Source organism: Lolium perenne, chromosome 4, assembly GCF_019359855.2.
Source record: "Lolium perenne isolate Kyuss_39 chromosome 4, Kyuss_2.0, whole genome shotgun sequence".
NCBI lineage: Eukaryota > Viridiplantae > Streptophyta > Magnoliopsida > Poales > Poaceae > Lolium > Lolium perenne.
Genome location: NC_067247.2, coordinates 291,141,008 through 291,160,157, shown reverse-complemented (window position 1 = coordinate 291,160,157; position 19,150 = coordinate 291,141,008). Strand labels below are relative to the sequence as shown.

At 43.1% G+C, this 19,150-nt stretch overlaps 1 protein-coding gene across 1 annotated transcript; it reads right to left on the bottom strand.

Moving 5' to 3' along the window:
* Positions 1-1,674: 1,674 nt before the first annotated feature.
* LOC127347712 (uncharacterized) lies at positions 1,675-18,934 on the bottom strand. Its single transcript, XM_051373874.1, has 2 exons — positions 18,793-18,934; positions 1,675-3,167 (listed from the first exon to the last, which is right to left on the bottom strand). The coding sequence occupies exons 1-2, from the start codon at positions 18,932-18,934 to the stop codon at positions 1,675-1,677; spliced, it is 1,635 nt and encodes a 544-aa protein (XP_051229834.1).
* Positions 18,935-19,150: the final 216 nt, after the last annotated feature.

Genomic DNA, 19,150 nt, shown 5'->3' with positions numbered 1-19,150 from the left:
ATAATTATTATTCATTTGTATAAGAACATTATCAACTCCCCGCAAAGGTTTCTTTGCGGCAACATCAACAAGAAGAACATCCAAATAACATTTTTCTAACGATGGCAAGTCGAGCATACAACAACAACAACAACAACCAAGCCTTTCAGTCCCAAACAAGTTGGGGTAGGCTAGAGTTGAAACCCATAAGATCTCGAAGCCAAGTCATGGTTACGGAACGTGGATAGCTAACTTCCACGCACCCCTATCCATGGCTAAATCTTTATCGATATTCCAAACCTTCAGGTCTCTCTTAACAGAAACCTCCCATGTCAAGTTTGGTCTACCACGACCCCTCTTAACATTCTCATCACGCTTTATCCGTCCGCTATTCACTGGCGCTTCCGGAGGCCTCCGTTGGATATGTCCAAACCATCTGAGTCGATGTTGGACCAGCTTCTCTTCAATCGGTGCTACCCCAACTCTCTCCCGTATATCGTCGTTCCGTACCCGATCCTTTCTTGTGTGGCCACATATCCATCTCAACATGCGCATCTCTGCTACACTTAATTGTTGGATATGTCGTATCTTCGTTGGCCAACACTCAGCGCCATACAACATCGCAGGTCGGATAGCTGTCCTATAAAACCTGTCTTTTAGCTTTTGTGGCACTCTCTTGTCACAGAGTACACCAGAAGCTTGGCGCCACTTCATCCAACCAGCCTTGATTCGGTGGCCCACATCTTCATCGATATCTCCATCCTTCTGCAACATGGACCCCAAATATCGAAAAGTGTCTCTCTCCGATACCACCTGCCCATCAAGGCTAACCTCTCCCTCCTCGTGCCTAGTAGAACTAAAACTGCACCTCATGTATTCAGTTTTAGTTCTACTAAGCCTAAAACCTTTCGATTCGAGAGTTCGCCTCCACAACTCTAACTTTCTATTAACCCCCGTTCGGCTATCATCGACTAGCACCACATCATCCGCAAAGAGCATACACCATGGGATGTCTTCTTGTATATCCCTTGTGACCTCATCCATCACCAAATCAAAAAGATAAGGGCTCAAAGCTGACCCTTGGTGTAGCCCTATTCTAATTGGAAAGTCATCAGTGTCGCCATCGCTTGTTCGAACACTTGTCACAACATTATCATACATATCCTTGATGAGGGTAATGTACTTTATTGGGACTTTGTTTTTCTCCAAGGCCCACCACATGACATTCCGAGGTATCTTATCATAGGCCTTCTCCAAATCAATGAACACCATATGAAGGTCCTTCTTTTGCTCCCTGTATCTCTCCATCAGCTGTCGTACCAAAAAGATGGCTTCCATGGTAGACCTCCCAGGCATGAAACCAAATTGGTTTTTGGTCACGCTAGTCAACCTTCTTAAGTGGTGCTCAATGACTCTCTCCCATTGCTTCATAGTATGGCTCATCAGCTTGATTCCACGGTAATTAGTACAACTTTGAACATCCCCCTTGTTCTTGAAGATTGGTACTAAAATACTCCGCCTCCATTCTTCGGGCATCTTGTTTGACCGAAAAATGAGGTTGAAAAGCTTAGTTAGCCATACTATCGCTACGTCTCCAAGACCTCTCCACGCCTCGATGGGGATACCATCAGGACCCATCGCCTTGCTGTCTTTCATCCTCCTTAACGCCTCCTTAACCTCAGACTCCTGGATACGTCACACAAAGCACATGCTGGTATCATCAAAGGAGTCGTCTAGCTCAATGGTAGAGCTCTCAGTCTCTCCACTGTAAAGGTTGACAAAGTACTCCCGCCATCTACGCTTGATCTCCTCATCCTTCACAAGAAGCTGATCATCTCCGTCCTTGATGCATTTGACTTCGTTGACATCCCTCGTCTTCCTCTCCCTAAACTTGGCCATCTTATAGATGTCCCTTTCGCCTTCCTTCGTGTTTAACCGTTGGTAGAGGTCCTCATACGCCCGACCCCTTGCTTCACTCACCGCCCGCTTTGCAGCCTTCTTCGCCACCTTGTACTTCTCCATGTTAGCTGCACTCCTGTCCAGATATAGGCATCTGAAACAATCCTTTTTCTCCCTAATAACCTTCTGGACCTCATCGTTCCACCACCAGGTATCCTTAGCTTCCCTTCTACTTCCCTTAGTCACCCCAAACTCCTCTACAGCGACCTTCCGCAAGCAGGTCGTAACACTCGTCCACATCATGTTTGCATCGCCTCCTTCCTCCCAAGGGCCCTCCTTAATAACCCTCTCCCTGAAAGCCTGGGATGCCTCACCCTTGAGCTTCCACCACTTTGTTCTAGCGACTTTGGCGCGCTTACCCCGCTGGACACGGATCCTAAAGCGAAAGTCAGCAACCACCAGCTTATGTTGAGGGACAACACTCTCTCCAGGTATCACCTTACATTCAATGCAGGCGCGTCTATCTTCTCTTCTAGAGAGGACAAAATCAATCTGGCTAGAGTGTAGACCACTACTGAACGTCACTAGATGGGATTCTCTCTTCCTAAAGAGGGTGTTAGCTACGACCATGTCATAGGCTAGAGCGAAGCTCAGGACATCTTCTCCTTCTTGGTTCCTGATGCCATAGCCAAAGCCCCCATGCACCCTTTCAAAACCTGTGTTAGATGTACCCACATGGCCATTGAGGTCTCCTCCTATAAAGAGCTTCTCACCAATAGGTACCCTCCTAACCAAGTCCTCCAGGCCTTCCCAGAACTCCCTCTTGGTGCTTTCATTGTGGCCTACTTGTGGGGCATACGCGCTGATAACATTGAGGACTAAGTCCCCAACAACCAGCTTGACAAGGATCATCCGGTCCCCTTGCCTCTTGAGGTCCACAACTCCATCCCTGAGGCTCTTATTGACCAAGATGCCTACTCCATTTTTGTTTGAAGTTGTCCCCGTGTACCACAACTTGAAACCGGTATCCTCCACCTCATTCGCCTTCTGTCCCTTCCATTTGGTCTCTTGGACACATAGGACATCAACACGCCTCCTCACCGCTGTATCAACTAACTCCCGTAACTTACCCATCAGGGACCCTACGTTCCAGCTACCTAAGCGTATCCTCCTAGGCTCGGCTAACTTCCTTACCCTCCGCACTCGTCGAGTCAAATGCGGAGACCCTTGCTCATTTTTCACTACACCGGGGCGTCGGTGCAGCGCGCCATGATACGTCTCCAACGTATCTATAATTTCTGATGTTCCATGCTTGTTTTATGACAATACCGACATGTTTTGTTCACACTTTATGTCATTATTATGCGTTTTCCGGAACTAACCTATTGACGAGATGCCGAAAGGCCAGTTGCTGTTTTCTGCTGTTTTTGGTTTCAGAAATCCTAGTAAGGAAATATTTTTGGAATCGGACGAAATCAACACCGAAAGTCTTAGAAATACGCGAAGCTTCCAGAGCACCAGAGAAGGGCCAGAGGGGTGCCAGGGGGGGCCCCACCCCACAGGGCGGCGCGGCCCAAGGGGGGGCGCGCCCCCCTATCATCTGGGCACCCCGTGGCCCCTCCAACTCCGACTCTCCACCTATATATTCGTCCCTGACCTAAAAACATCGACCAGTTCGACGGAAACAGAGAAAACCATCCAGAGCCGCCGCCATCGCGAAAGTCCAATTCGGGGGACAGAAGTCGCTGTTCCGGCACCCTGCCGGGACGGGGAATTGCCCCCAGAGCCATCTCCACCGCCGTCTCCACCGCCATCTTCACCGCCATCGCTGCCTCCATGATGAGGAGGGAGTAATTCACCCCCGGGGCTGAGGGCTCCGCTGTAGCTATGTGGTTCATCTCTCTCTCTTTGTGATCAAGTTGAATATTATCTATGTGCTACTCTAGTGATGTTATTAAAGTACTCTATTCCTCCTGCACGGTGTAATGGTGATAGTGTGTGCATCCGTGTTAGTACTTGGCGTAGGCTATGATTGTAATCTCTTGTGGATTATGAAGTTAACTATTGCTATGATAGTATTGATGTGATCTATGCCTCCTTCATAGTGTGATGGTAACAGTGTGCATGCTATGTTAGTTCTCGGTGTGATTGTGTTGATCTATCTTACACTCTAAGGTTATTTAAATATGAACATTGAATATTGTGGAGCTTGTTAACTCCGGCTTTGAGGGTTCGTGTAATCCTACACAGTTAGTGGTGTTCATCATCCAACAAGAGGGTGTAGAGTAGTCCTATTATGTGATCATTGTTGAGAGTGTCCACTAGTGAAAGCAGGATCCCTGGGCCTCGCTTCCAAGCATTGAATCTCCGTTTGTTTACTGTTTTGTTGAATGTTTACTCGCTGCCATATTTTACTCAGATTGCTATTATCACTCATACTCATCCATATTACTTGTATCTCACTATCTCTTCGCCGAACTAGTGCACCTATACATCTGACAAGTGTATTAGGTGTGTTGGGGACACAAGAGACTTCTTGCTTTGTGGTTGCAGGGTTGCTTGAGAGGGATATCTTTGACCTCTTCCTCCCTGAGATCGATAAACCTTGGGTGATCCACTTAAGGGAAACTTGCTGCTGTTCTACAAACCTCTGCTCTTGGAGGCCCAACACTGTCTACAAGAATAGAAGCTCCCGTAGACATCAAGCTATTTTCTGGCGCCGTTGCCGGGGAGGAAAGGTAAAAGGTACTCACACTCCGGATCTCGGCTACTAAGCTATTTTCCGCCGTTGTAAGTACTCGAAGCTATTTCCTTTAGATCCTGCAATTGCATCTTTTTGTTTCTTGTTTACACTAGTTAGGCATAATGGAAAACAACAAAAATATGACAGATCTTTATGAACTTTATCTTGAATTAGGACATGATGTGTTTGAAGAGAGAATTAAAAAACTCATGGAACTTTATATGAATGCTAATGGGAATGTTATTAATATGAATGCTTTGAACACTATTGTTGCTAATGCTATGGAAAATTCTAAGCTTGGGGAAGCTGGTTTTGATGAGCATGATCTTTTTAGTCCCCCAAGCATTGAGGAGAAAATTTACTTTGATGATACTTTGCCTCCTATTTATGATGATTATAATGATAGTAGTCTTTTGTTACCACCTGTTATGGAGGATAAATTTGATTATGATTACAATATGCCTCCTATATTTGATGATAGCTACTTTGTTGAATTTGCTCCCACTACAACTACTAAAATTGATTATGCTTATGTGGAGAGTAATAATTGTATGCATGAGACTCATGATAACAATGCTTTATGTGATAGTTATATTGTTGAGTTTGCTCATGTTGCTACTGAAAGTTACTATGAGAGAGGAAAATATGGTTGTAGAAATTTTCATGTTACTAAAATGCCTCTCTATATGCTGAAATTTTTGAAGCTATACTTGTTTTATCTTCCTATGCTTGTCACTTTGCTCTTCATGAACTTGTTTATTTACAAGATTCCTTTGCATAGGAAGCATGTTAGACTTAAATGTGTTTTGAATTTGCCTCTTGATGCTCTCTTTTGCTTCAAATACTATTTCTTGCGAGTGCATCATTAAAACTGCTGAGCCCATCTTAATGGCTATAAAGAAAGAACTTCTTGGGAGATAACCCATGTGTTATTTTGCTACAGTACTTTGTTTTATATTTGTGTCTTGGAAGTTGTTTACTACTGTAGCAACCTCTCCTTATCTTAGTTTTGTGTTTTGTTGTACCAAGTAAAGTCATTGATAGTAAGGTTCATACTAGATTTGGATTACTGCGCAGAAACAGATTTCTTTGCTGTCACGAATCTGGGCAAAATTCTCTGTAGGTAACTCAGAAAATTATGCCAATTTACGTGAGTGATTCTCAGATATGTACGCAACTTTCATTAAATTTGAGCATTTTCATTTGAGCAAGGCTGGTGCCTCAATAAAATTCGTCTTTACGAACTGTTCTGTTTTGACAGATTCTGCCTTTTATTTCGCATTGCTTCTTTTGCTATGTTGGATGGATTTCTTTGTTCCATTGACTTCCAGTAGCTTTGGGCAATGTCCATAAGTGTTAAGAATGAATGTGTCACCTCTGAATATGTGAATTTTGATTATGCACTAACCCTCTAATGAGTTTGTTCTGAGTTTGGTGTGGAGGAAGTTTTCAAGGATCAAGAGAGGAGGATGATATAATGTGATCAAGAAGAACGAAATGTCTGAGCTTGGGGATGCCCCCGTGGTTCATCCCTGCATATTTCAAGAAGACTCAAGCATCTAAGCTTGGGGATGCCCAAGGCATCCCCTTCTTCATCAACAAAATTATCAGGTCACTTCTCTTGAAACTATATTTTTATTCGGTCACATCTTATGTACTTTACTTGGAGCGTCTGTTTGTTTTTGTTTTTGTTTGAATAAATGCTTGTGTGGGAGAGAGACACTCTCTGCTGGTTCATATGAACACATGTGTTCTTAGCTTTTAATTTTCATGGCGAAGGTTGAGACTGCTTCGTTAATTGTTATATGGTTGGAAACAGAAAATGCTACATGTAGTAATTGGTAGAATGTCTTGGATAATTTGATACTTGGCAATTGTTGTGCTCATGTTTAAGCTCTTGCATCATATACCTTGCACCTATTAGTGAAGAAATACATAGAGCTTGTTAAAATTTGGATCGCATGAGTGGTTTCTCTAGAGTCTAGATATTTTCTAGTGAGGTGTTTGAACAACAAGGAAGACGATATATAGTCTTATAATGCTTGTAATATGCCTTTTATGTAAGTTTTGATGTACTAGTTCATGCTTGTGTTTGCTTCAAACAACCTTGCTAGCCTAAGCCTTGTATCGAGAGGGAATACTTCTCATGCATCCAAAATCCTTGAGCCAAACACTATGCCATTTGTGTCCACCATACCTACCTACTACATGGTATTTCTCCGCCATTCCAAAGTAAATTGCTTGAGTGCTACCTTTAAACAATTCAAAATTTATCACCTCTGATTTGTGTCAATGTTTTATAGCTCATGAGGAAGTATGTGGTGTTTATCTTTCAATCTTGTTGGGCAACTTTCACCAATGGACTAGTGGCTTCATCCGCTTATCCAATAATTTTGCAAAAAGAGCTGGCAATGGGATTCCCAGTCCCAAATTAATTAACCAAAATAGACACTCCTCCATGGTATGTGATTGTTGGACGGCACCCGAAGGATTCGGTTAGCCATGGCTTGAGAAAGCAAAGGTGGGGAGGAGTGTCATCATAATAAAACTAAAATAAAAAGGCACTCCTTCATGGTATGAGATTGTTGGCAGGCACCCGAGGATTCGGTTAGCCATGGTTTGTGAAAGAAAGGTTGGAAGGAGTGCCACACAAAAATAAAATAAAATGGGAGCCGCTCTTTGAAGGTTTGTCTGGCAAGGGGGTTAGAGTGCCCACTACCATTCGTTGACAACAACATACACCTCTCAAAACTTTATCTTTATGCTCTCTTTATGTTTTCAAAATAAAAGCTCTAGCACAAATATAGCAATCAATGCTTCCCTCCGCGAAGGGCCTTTCTTTTACTTTTATGTTGAGTCAGTTCACCTATTTCTCTCCACCTCAAGAAGCAAACACTTGTGTGAACTGTGCATTGATTCCTACATACTTGCTTATTGCACTTGTTATATTGCTTTGCATTGACAACTATCCATGAGATATACATGTTACAAGTTGAAAGCAACCGCTGAAACTTAATCTTCCATTGTGTTGCTTCAATACCTTTACTAAGAAATTATTGCTTTATGAGTAACTCTTATGCAAGACTTATTGATGCTTGTCTTGAAAGTACTATTCATGAAAAGTCTTTGCTATATGATTCAATTGTTTACTCATTGCATTTACATTGTTTCGAATCGCTGCATTCATTACATATGCTTACAATAGTATGATTAAGATTATGTTGGTAGCATGTCACCTCAGAAATTATCTTTTATCGTTTACCTACTCGAGGACGAGTAGGAACTAAGCTTGGGGATGCTGATACGTCTCCAACGTATCTATAATTTCTGATGTTCCATGCTTGTTTTATGACAATACCGACATGTTTTGTTCACACTTTATGTCATTATTATGCGTTTTCCGGAACTAACCTATTGACGAGATGCCGAAAGGCCAGTTGCTGTTTTCTGCTGTTTTTGGTTTCAGAAATCCTAGTAAGGAAATATTTTCGGAATCGGACGAAATCAACACCGAAAGTCTTAGAAATACGCGAAGCTTCCAGAGCACCGGAGAAGGGCCAGAGGGGTGCCAGGGGGCCCCACCCCACAGGGCGGTGTGGCCCAAGGGGGGGCGCCCCCTATCATCTGGGCACCCCGTGGCCCCTCCGACTCCGACTCTCCGCCTATATATTCGTCCCTGACCTAAAAACATCGACCAGTTCGACGGAAACAGAGAAAACCATCCAGAGCCGCCGCCATCGCGAAAGTCCAATTCGGGGGACAGAAGTCGCTGTTCCGGCACCCTGCCGGGACGGGGAATTGCCCCCGGAGCCATCTCCACCGCCGTCTCCACCGCCATCTTCACCGCCATCGCTGCCTCCATGATGAGGAGGGAGTAATTCACCCCCGGGGCTGAGGGCTCCGCTGTAGCTATGTGGTTCATCTCTCTCTCTCTTTGTGATCAAGTTGAATATTATCTATGTGCTACTCTAGTGATGTTATTAAAGTACTCTATTCCTCCTGCACGGTGTAATGGTGACAGTGTGTGCATCCGTGTTAGTACTTGGCGTAGGCTATGATTGTAATCTCTTGTGGATTATGAAGTTAACTATTGCTATGATAGTATTGATGTGATCTATGCCTCCTTCATAGTGTGATGGTAACAGTGTGCATGCTATGTTAGTTCTCGGTGTGACTGTGTTGATCTATCTTACACTCTAAGGTTATTTAAATATGAACATTGAATATTGTGGAGCCTGTTAACTCCGGCTTTGAGGGTTCGTGTAATCCTACACAGTTAGTGGCGTTCATCATCCAACAAGAGGGTGTAGAGTAGTCCTATTATGTGATCATTGTTGAGAGTGTCCACTAGTGAAAGCAGGATCCCTGGGCCTCGCTTCCAAGCATTGAATCTCCGTTTGTTTACTGTTTTGTTGAATGTTTACTCGCTGCCATATTTTACTCAGATTGCTATTATCACTCATACTCATCCATATTACTTGTATCTCACTATCTCTTCACCGAACTAGTGCACCTATACATTTGACAAGTGTATTAGGTGTGTTGGGGACACAAGAGACTTCTTGCTTTGTGGTTGCAGGGTTGCTTGAGAGGGATATCTTTGACCTCTTCCTCCCTGAGATCGATAAACCTTGGGTGATCCACTTAAGGGAAACTTGCTGCTGTTCTACAAACCTCTGCTCTTGGAGGCCCAACACTGTCTACAAGAATAGAAGCTCCCGTAGACATCACGCCACTAAGGATGCAGTGACCCGATCCTTGCTGACTTATCACCGTATCCGGATCAAGATACGGCGCGCCACCAAGGGGGTGACGGCCCGGCCCTTGCCCATTTGACACCACACCCGGGTTCCGATGTGGCGCGTCGCTAAGAGGGTTACGCCCCAACAAGGTTCCTTTGGGTTTCATCTCCATAAGAGTGGCTGGGTTTTTTACGTTGGCTCGCCCCGCCTATCACAACCCTCCTCCTTTACCCGGGCTTGGGACCGGCTATGTTGAGACAACATAGGCGGAGTTGATGGCAAGTCAAGCATATCATAAACTTTTTTAGGCATAACAGAAATACTTGCACCAAGATCACATGAAGCATTAAAATAAAATTCTTCTACTCTCATCTTAATAATAGGTTCCCAACCATCTTCTAACTTTTTAGAAATTGAAGCCTCATGTTTCAACTCTTCTTCCCTCATTTTCATAATAGCACTAGCAATATACTTTGTAAGAGAAAGATTTTGTTCACTAGCATTGGGAGTTTCAGCAAGCTTTTGCAAGAAATTTATAACTTCAGTAATGGTACAACTTTCAAAATCAAAATCATTGCTATCAAAAATAAAAGGACAATTATCTCCCACACCTCTAAAAATTTCAGCATGCTTGTCGGGAACAGTTTTAATGGGTTTATACACTTTTCCATGTGGAGTGGGGACTTTTCCTACATTTTCGATTTTTCTAGTAGTATCAGGAGGTTTTCTAGCATTCAAAGTTTCAATATTACTATTGGTGGTGATTGTGTATACCTTGGCTAAATTATTTTCTCTAGCCATCTCATCTTCTCTTTCCCACCTAGCATGCAATTCAGCTAACAACCTCATATTGTCATCAATTCTAACTTGAATAGCATTTGCTTGAGCAAAAGTTTTATTCTCAGTATTATCATGAGGAACAAACTTTAATTTAAGAAGATCAACATCAAGAGAAAGGCTAACCACTTTAGAAACAAGAGCATCTATTTTGCTAAACTTTTCCTCCACAGATTTATTAAAAGCAGTTTGTTTACTAATAAAATCTTTGAGCATACCCTCAAGTTCAGAGGGAGCACTCCTATTGCTGTTATAAGAATTACCATAAGAGTTACTAAAACCACTTCCATTGTTGGGAGGATACGGCCTATAATTATTGCTACCAAAATTATTCCTATAGGCATTATTATTAAAATTGTTGCTCTTAATAAATTCACATCTACATTTTCTTCTTGAGCAACCAAAGAGGCCAAAGGAACATTGTTTGGATCCATAGGAGCATTATTATTTGCAAGCATAGACATAATAGCATCAATCTTATCACTCAAAGTAGAAGTTTTCTCAACGGATTTTACCTTTTTACCTTGTGGAGCTCTCTCGGTATGCCATTCCGAATAATTTACCATCATATTGTCCAGAAGTTTTGTAGCCGCCCCATGGGTCATAGACATAATGTGCCTCCAGCAGCTGAATCAATAAGTTCCTTGAATAAAAATTTAGTCCTGCATAGAAGGTTTGAATAATCATCCAAGTAGTCAGTCCATGAGTGGGACAATTTTTAACCAACGATTTCATTCTTTCCCAAGCTTAGGCAACATGCTCAGTATCAAATTGTCTAAACTTCATAATATCACTTCTCAAAGATATAATTTAGCAGGAGGATAATATTTTCCAATAAAAACATCTTTGCATTTAACCCAACAATCAATACTATTTCTAGGCAAAGATAGGAACCACTCCTTAGATCTACCTCTTAATGATGAAGGAAACAATTTGAACTTAATAATATCACCATCTACATCCTTATATTTTTGTATCTCACATAGCTCAACAAAATTGTTGAGGTGAGAAGCAGCATCATCAGTACTAACACCAGAAAATTGCTCTTTCATAACAAGGTTCAACAAGGCAGGCTTAATCTCATAAAAAGTTGCTTTGGAAGCAGGTGGAGCAATGGGTGTGCAACTAAAATCATTGTTGTTGGTGATAGTAAAATCACACAACTTAGTATTCTCAGGAGTAGCCATTTAATAAAAGTATGCAAGCAACAGAAATAAAAGCTATACTAATTTTTTTGGATTTTCGATATAAAATGCAAACAAGATAAAAATAAAATATGCAAGCAAAACAATAACAAAGTAAAAGAGTTGAGAGTGAGAAACTCCCCTCGCAGAAGAGATGCTTTTCTCCCCGGCAACGGCGCCAGAAAAAGTCTTTGCTGAGCGCGGAGTTGATGAAGGAGAATTTATGCGCAACGTTAAGTGGAACCCCAAGAGGAAGGTATGATGAGCACATCAGGAAGTTTTCCCTCAGTAATAAAACCAAGGTTTATCGACCAGTAGGAGAAAAACGTTCTCTCCCGAGGTGTTGCGAACCAACTCGTGGCAGGGCGCACTGTCGGCATCAGCAGCAACATGGAGACCTACACACAAACAACCAAGTACTTTGTCCCCAACTTTCAGTGAGATTGTCAAGTTCACTGGTTTTGCTGAAAACAAAGGATTAAACGCACCGTGTGGAAAAAGAATTGTTTGCAGAGAACAGAACAGAAAAATGTTGTAGAAGATTGCAATTAAAAGAAGAAGGACCGGGGTCCACAATTCACTAGAGGCGTCTCCCCAATAAATAAATATGTTGGGTAAACAAATTATAGATGGGCAATTGACAAACAGAGATTCTACGCTAATGGTTGGTGCAGAATACATGCTATGAAAGTATGCGGGCATTACAACAATATACATAGACCGTAATCCAACTGCGTCTATGATTAATAATCCACCTTCAGGACTGCATCCGCGACAACCTCCAGTATTAAGTTGCAAGCAACGGACTATCACTTTAAGCAATGTGTGTAAAGTAAATGATAAAACTACCGCTGAATAGAACACGGCTGTTTTCTCCGTAGTAGCAACAACACATCTACAACCATAGAGAACAAGGTCACTTCCCATGGTTAAATAGAGGCATGAAGCCACTATCGAGCATAAATACTCCCTCTTGGAGTCGCTAGCATCTACTTGGCCAGAGCATCTACTAGAAACGGAGAGCATGCAAGATAATAATAACATAATACATAATCTCAACCAAAGCAATCTCTCTATAAATCGTATCCACATCAAACCAACATGTAGCAATTACAAATAGATGATCTTGATCATGTTAGGTAGCTCACAAGATCTATACATGAAGCACAACAAGGAGAGGACATCCATCTAGCTACTGCTATGGACCCATGGCCCCGTGGAGAACTACCCACGCATCACCTCGGATGAAGACATGGTGATGTAGAGGCCTCCGACGGTGATTTTCCTCTCCGGCAGGGTGCCGGGATGGACTGCAGAACTCTCCCAAACTAGGGTTTCGGTTGACGGCGGTGTCAGAAATTTTCGTGGATGGAGGATCTCGTCCCTGGGATTTTCCCAATACGAGGAATAAATAGGCGGAAGGGCGGAGCAAACGAGGCGACGAGGCGCCAGTACATGGGCCAGGCGCGGCCAGGGGTTGGGCCGTGCCTGCCCTATGTACTGCCACGTGGAAGCTCTCCTACGCGTGTCCTTCTGGCTCCGTCTTCGTGCCGAAAAAATAAGACTCTGGGCTTTTGTTTCGTCCAATTCCGAGAAACTTTCATGTACAACTTTTCTGAAACACAAAAACTGCAGAAAACAGGAACTGGCACTGCGGCACTGCGTTAATAAGTTAGTCCCAGAAAATGCTAAAAAGTGTGGAAAAGTTCACATAAAACATATAAGAATTGTAACAAAACAAGCATGGAGCATCAAAAATTATATATACGTTTGGGACGTATCAATCTCCATCGGCACACTCCCCCTACATCTACCTTGGAGATTAGTTTTAAATCTGAATAATTGTTATTTGGTGCCTACGTTAAGCATGAATATTATATCTGGATCTTTTTTATTGCAAGATGGTTATTCATTTAAGTCTGAGAAAAATGTTTGTTCAATTTATATGAATAATATCTTTTATGGTCATGCACCTGAGATAAATGGTTTATTCTTATTAAATCTCGATAGTAGTGATACACATGTTCATAACATTGATGCTAAATGAATTAAATTAACTGATAATTCTACATATATGTGGCACTGTCGTCGTAGTCACATTGGAATGAAGCGCATGAAGCAAACTCCATTCCGATGGACTCCTCGAATCACTTGATTTTGAATCACTTGATATATGCGAGGCATGTCTGATGAAAAAAATGACTAAGACTCCATTCTCTGGTATAATGGAGCGAGCTACAGACTTATTGGAAATAATACATCCTGATGTGTGCGGTCCAATGAGAGTAGCTTCGCGCAGTGGTTATCGTTATGTTCTTACCTTCACAGATGATCTGAGTAGATATGGGTATATCTACTTTATGAAACATAAGTACGATACTTTCGAGAACTTTAAGGAATTTCAAAGTGAAGTAGAAAATTAACGTAACAAGAAGATTAAGTTTCTGCATTCTGATCGCGGAGGTGAATATCTGAGTTACGAGTTTGGCATGCATTTAAAGAAATACGGAATACTTTCACAGTTGAGACCGACGGGAACACCACAGCGCAATGGTGTGTACAAACGTCGTAATCGAACTCTCTTAGATATGGTTCGGTCTATGATGTCTCTTACCGATTTGCCGTTATCGTTTTGGGGTTATGCATTAGAGACAGCCGCATTCACTTTAAATAGGGAACCATCTAAATCCGCTGAAACGACACCATATGAATTGTGGTTTGGTAAGAAACCTAAGTTGTCGTTCCTTAAAGTGTGGGGCTGCGAAGATTATGTAAAGAAGTTAAAACCTGACAAGCTTGAACCCAAAGCGGAGAAATGCATCTTCATAGGATACCCTAAAAACAACTGGGTATACCTTCTATCATAGATCGGAAGGGAAAAAAATTCGTTGCCAAGAACGGATCCTTTCTTGACAAAGAGTTTATCTCGAAAGAAGTCACTGGAAGGAAAGTAGAACTCGACGAAGTTATTGAACCTTCCATCGTACTTGAGAGTAGTGCAGCACCGGAAGATGTTCTTGTGCCGCTTGCACCGATAAGAGAGGAAGCAAATGATGATGATCATGAAACTTCGAACGAAGTTGCTACTGAACCTCGCAGGTCGACGAGGGTTAGTACCTCTCCTCATTGGTACGACCCTTGTTGAAATGTCATGATTGTGGACAACAACGATGAAGATCCTGCGACTTATGAGGAAGCAATGATGAGCCCAGATTCCAACAAATGGCAAGAGGCCATGAAATCCGAATTAGGATCAATGTATGAAAACCATGTATGGACTTTGGTAGACTTACCTGATAGCCGCAAGGCTGTTGAGAATAAATGGATCTTCAAAAGAAAAACAGATGTTGATGGTAATATGACTGTATATAAAGCTCAACTTGTTGTGAAAGGGTTCCGACAAATTCAAGGAGTTGACTATGATGAGAGTTTCTCACCTGTAGCAAAGCTAAAGTATGTAAGGATTTTGTTAGCAATCGATGCATTTTTCGATTATGAAATTTGGCAGATGGATATCAAAACAGCGTTCCTTAATGGTGATATTGAGGAAGAGTTGTATATGGTACAACTCAAAGGTTTTGTCGATCCTAAAAATGCTGACAAGGTATGCAAACTTCAGCGTTCCATTTATGGACTAAAGCAAGCATCCCGGAGTTGGAACCAACGCTTCGATAAGGTGATCAAAGACTTCGGATTTATACAAACTTTTGAAGAAGCTTGTATTTACCAGAAAGTGAGTGGGATCTCTGTAGCCTTCCTGATATTATATGTAGACAACATATTTTTGATTGGGAATGATATAGATCTTCTAAGTAGTGTCAAAGGTTATTTGACTAAATGTTTTTCAATGAAAGACCTTGGAGAAGCAGCATATATTTTAGGAATCAAGATTTATAGAGATAGATCAAGAAGCCTAATAGGGCATTCACAGAGTACATACCTGGATAAGATTCTGAAGAAGTTTAGAATGGATGAAAGCAAGAAAGGGTTCTTGCCCATGTTGCCAGGTAAGACTTTGAGTAAAACTCAAGTTCCGGCTATGGCAGAGGAAAGAGAAAGGATGAACAAGATCCCCTATGCTTCGGAAGTAAGCTCTATCATGTATGACATGCTATGTACAAGACCGGATATCGCACATGTTGTTAGTTTGACCAGCAGATATCAGTGTGATCCTGAAATGGAGCACTGGACAGTGGTCAAGAATATCCTGAAGTACTTGAAAAGGACTAAGGATATGTTTATTTGTTATGGAAGTGATCAGGAGCTCGCTGTAACCAGTTACACCGATGCTAGTTGACTCTAAGTCTAAATTTGGGTACGTGTTTATTTTGAATGGTGCAGCTGTAAGTTGGATGAGTGCGAAGAAAAGCATGGTGGCGAAATCTACAATTGAATCTGAATACATAGCTGCTTCAGAAGCTTCATCAGAAGCAATATGTATGAAGAGATTCATTACTGAGCTTGGTGTGGTTCCTAGTGCGTTGGACCCGTTGACCATCTATTGTGACAACATGGGTGCCATAGCCAATGCACAGGAGCCAAGGTCACACAAGAAGCTGAAGCATATCAAGCAACGTTTTCATGTGATTCGCGAGTATGTCGAAGATGGTGACATAAAGATTTAAAAAGTACACACAGATCTTAATGTGGCAGATCCGTTGACTAAAGCTCTCCCTAGGGAAAAACATGACCTACACCAGAACTCCATGGGTGTTAGGTACCTTACCATGTAATCTCCATGGGTGTTATTATTATATATTTGTGTTTATGATAAATGTTTGCATCCCATGCTATAATTGTATTAATCGGAAACATTAATACTTGTGTGTTATGTAAACATAAAGAGTCCCTAGTAAGTCTCTTGTTAATCTAGCTTGTTGATTAATAGATGATTATGGTTTCCTGATCATGAACATTGGATGTTATTAATAACAAGGTTATTTCATTGGGAGAATGATATGATGGACACACACCCATAATAAGTGTAGCATAAGATCAAGTCATTAAGTTCGTCTTGCTATAAGCTTTCAATACATAGTAACCTAATCCTTCGACCATGAGATCATATAAATCACTTACAACGGATGGGTACTTTGATTACATCAAACGCCACTGCGTAAATGGGTGGTTATAAAGGTGGGATTAAGTATTCGGAAAGTATAAGTTGAGGCATATGGATCAAGAGTGGGATTTGTCCATCCTGGTGACGAATATATATACACTAGGCCCTCTCGGTGGAATGTCGTCTAATTAGCTTGCAAGCATGTGACAAGATCACAAGAGATGACATATAACGGTACGAGTAAAGATTACTTATCGGGAACGAGGTTGAACTAGGTATAGAGATACTGATGATCGAACCTCGGATAAGTAAAGTATCGCGCGACAAAGGGAATTGGTATTGTATGTTAATGGTTCATTCGATCACAAAGTCATCGTTGAATGTGTGGGAGCCATTATGGATCTCCAGGTCCCGCTATTGGTTATCTATCAGAGAGAAGTCTCGATCATGTCTGCATAGTTCACGAACCGTAGGGTGACACACTTAAGGTTCGATGTTGTTTAAGTACATATGGAATATGAGATGGACACCGACTGTTGTTCGAAGTCTCGGATGGGATCCAGGACATGACGAGGAGGTCCGGAATGGTCCGGACAATAAGATTCATATAAGGGAAGTCGTCTTCCGAGGTTCAGGAAAAATATCAGTATTTTGACCAGAGCTTCTAGAAGGTTCTAGTGGGCCACCACTGGGCCCACCACCTCGGGAGTGCCCACATGGGCCGAAGAGGTGCTGCCTAGCCTAAATGGGCTGGGCGCACCATGCTAACCAGCCCAACCCCAAGCAAGCTTAAGGGAAAAGTTTCCCAAGGCTTAAGGGCTAAGTTTCCCCGAAACATGAGGGTCAAGTTTGCCCTTTTGTGGGCTGGCCCAAGGAGGAATTGTAAGGGCCAAGGAATCCTATGGTTGCTCCCTCCCCTATATAAAGAGGGGAGGGGCAAGGGTACTAACAAGTCTTGAACTAAGAAACCCTAGCCGCCATCCTCTCTCTGTCCTTGCTCCTGTACCGACTTGGCGAAGCCCTGCAGGAAATCTTCACCACCACCACCACAACGTCGTGTTGTTGGGATTCCAAGAAGGATCTACTACATCCGCTTCCCGTTGGAACGGGGAGAGGACGTCTTCATCGACACCGTACGTGTGACCGAGTATGGAGGTGCTGCCCGCTTGCAGCACTAGAAGGACTACATCTCGAACTTGAGTTCGGCAAGAGTACGACTACATCGTCCACGAGATTTGATCTCATTAACACTTTGGATCTTCAAGGGTATGTCTCTCATCTATCTCGTTGCTCAGATCTAGTAGATAAGATCTTGGTGGTATTCGTTCTTGCGGTAGATTTTTTTGTTTTCTATGGCACGAACCCCATTAGTTGTGGATCAACTTCTTCATGATGTCGTGGATCAACATCTTCAAGAAGAAAGATTGTCGTGGTATCGACAAGATCGTTGAAGGCAGGTGTAGTCCTTGTTACCTTCTCTATTCCTACCTTTGAATCTCGGGACAAGATTCATTTAAGGGGGTAGATCTGTAACACCCATGTTTTGCTAAACCTAAATCAGGGTTTGATTGTGCATCATTTCATTTGCATCATGATATTTTCCTAAGAAAAATGCATTAAGGGAATGTTTTGAAAACCCTAATGGTGATTTGAATCTCCCTCTCTCTGCATTCAAATGCTCAAAGTATTTCAAATTTCCATAGTCAACCTACATGACACTTCTCTTTTAAGAAGTCCATGTGGTATTTGCAAAATGTCCAGAAGTTTGAAATCCTCAAATGGTTTTGAAAATAGCAGAGGATTTTGAATTAAAAAAAACAGATTTGGAAAAAAAGAGAGAAGAGCTCTCTCTGTTCTAGGCCAGCAGCCCAATTCCCCTCTCTTCTCTCCTCTCTCTGTGCAGCCCAGTAGGCCGGCCTAGCTCCACCTCTTTTGGCCCAACCCCACCCCTAGGGGGTTTTTCGCAAAACACCACCGTCATCTTCAACCTCCCGATTCGGGAAGCAGCTCGGTGGCAGCCTCCCCGCTGCTCCCCTACGTTGAGATCAGCGTCGCCGCCCCCGGCGGCTATAAAGCGCGCTGCCACCGCCAGACGAACCCTAGGCTGCCCCCTTTTCCTTCTTCTTCCTCTGTTCTCTCTCCCGCACGGCAAACCCTAACCCAAGCTCATAGCACCCGCCGCACCCCCGCCGTTCCTCGGCTCCCCCTGCTTTGGCGAGTAGCCTGGGTGCTTTGCCTCGTCCTTCTGGTCGTCCTCATCCACACACACAAGCGGGGGAGCTCCCAGACAGCTGAATCGGGCCGTCGTCTCCGGCCCCGGCACCACCGCTCGCCGGAGCTACCGGCCTCCCCCGCCCTCGCCGACAAGCCCTACGGCTCCGTGGTGAGCTGCTGCTCCTCCCAGTGCTCCCGCCTCGCTCTCTAGCCCTTGTAGCGCCTCCGCGCTGAGCTCCTGCCCCCGGTCACCGCGCTGCTCACCGCCGGCCATGCTCCGACGACGCAAATGGAGCGGTGTCGCCACCAGATGGTCTGTCGCATCGAGCCACGCCGTTTCCCCATCGCGCGCATCCCCACGACCCCCGAATCGTCGGATTGAAATTCGCCCGAGCTCGATCTGCAGCTCATGGCCATGGCTTAGGTCATCATGACGTCATGCCCACGTCATATCTCTTTTTCTTATTTTGAGAAATTGATTTAAAATGAT

Excerpts from the sequence above, each read along its gene's own strand:
- LOC127347712 (XM_051373874.1), bottom strand. The coding sequence starts at position 18,934 with ATGGCCGGCGGTGAGCAGCGCGGTGACCGGGGGCAGGAGCTCAGCGCG. Across the intron at positions 3,168-18,792 it reads TGTCGGCGAGGGCGGGGGAG|ATACGTTGGAGACGTATCAT; the intron begins GCCGGTAGCTCC and ends CAGAAATTATAG.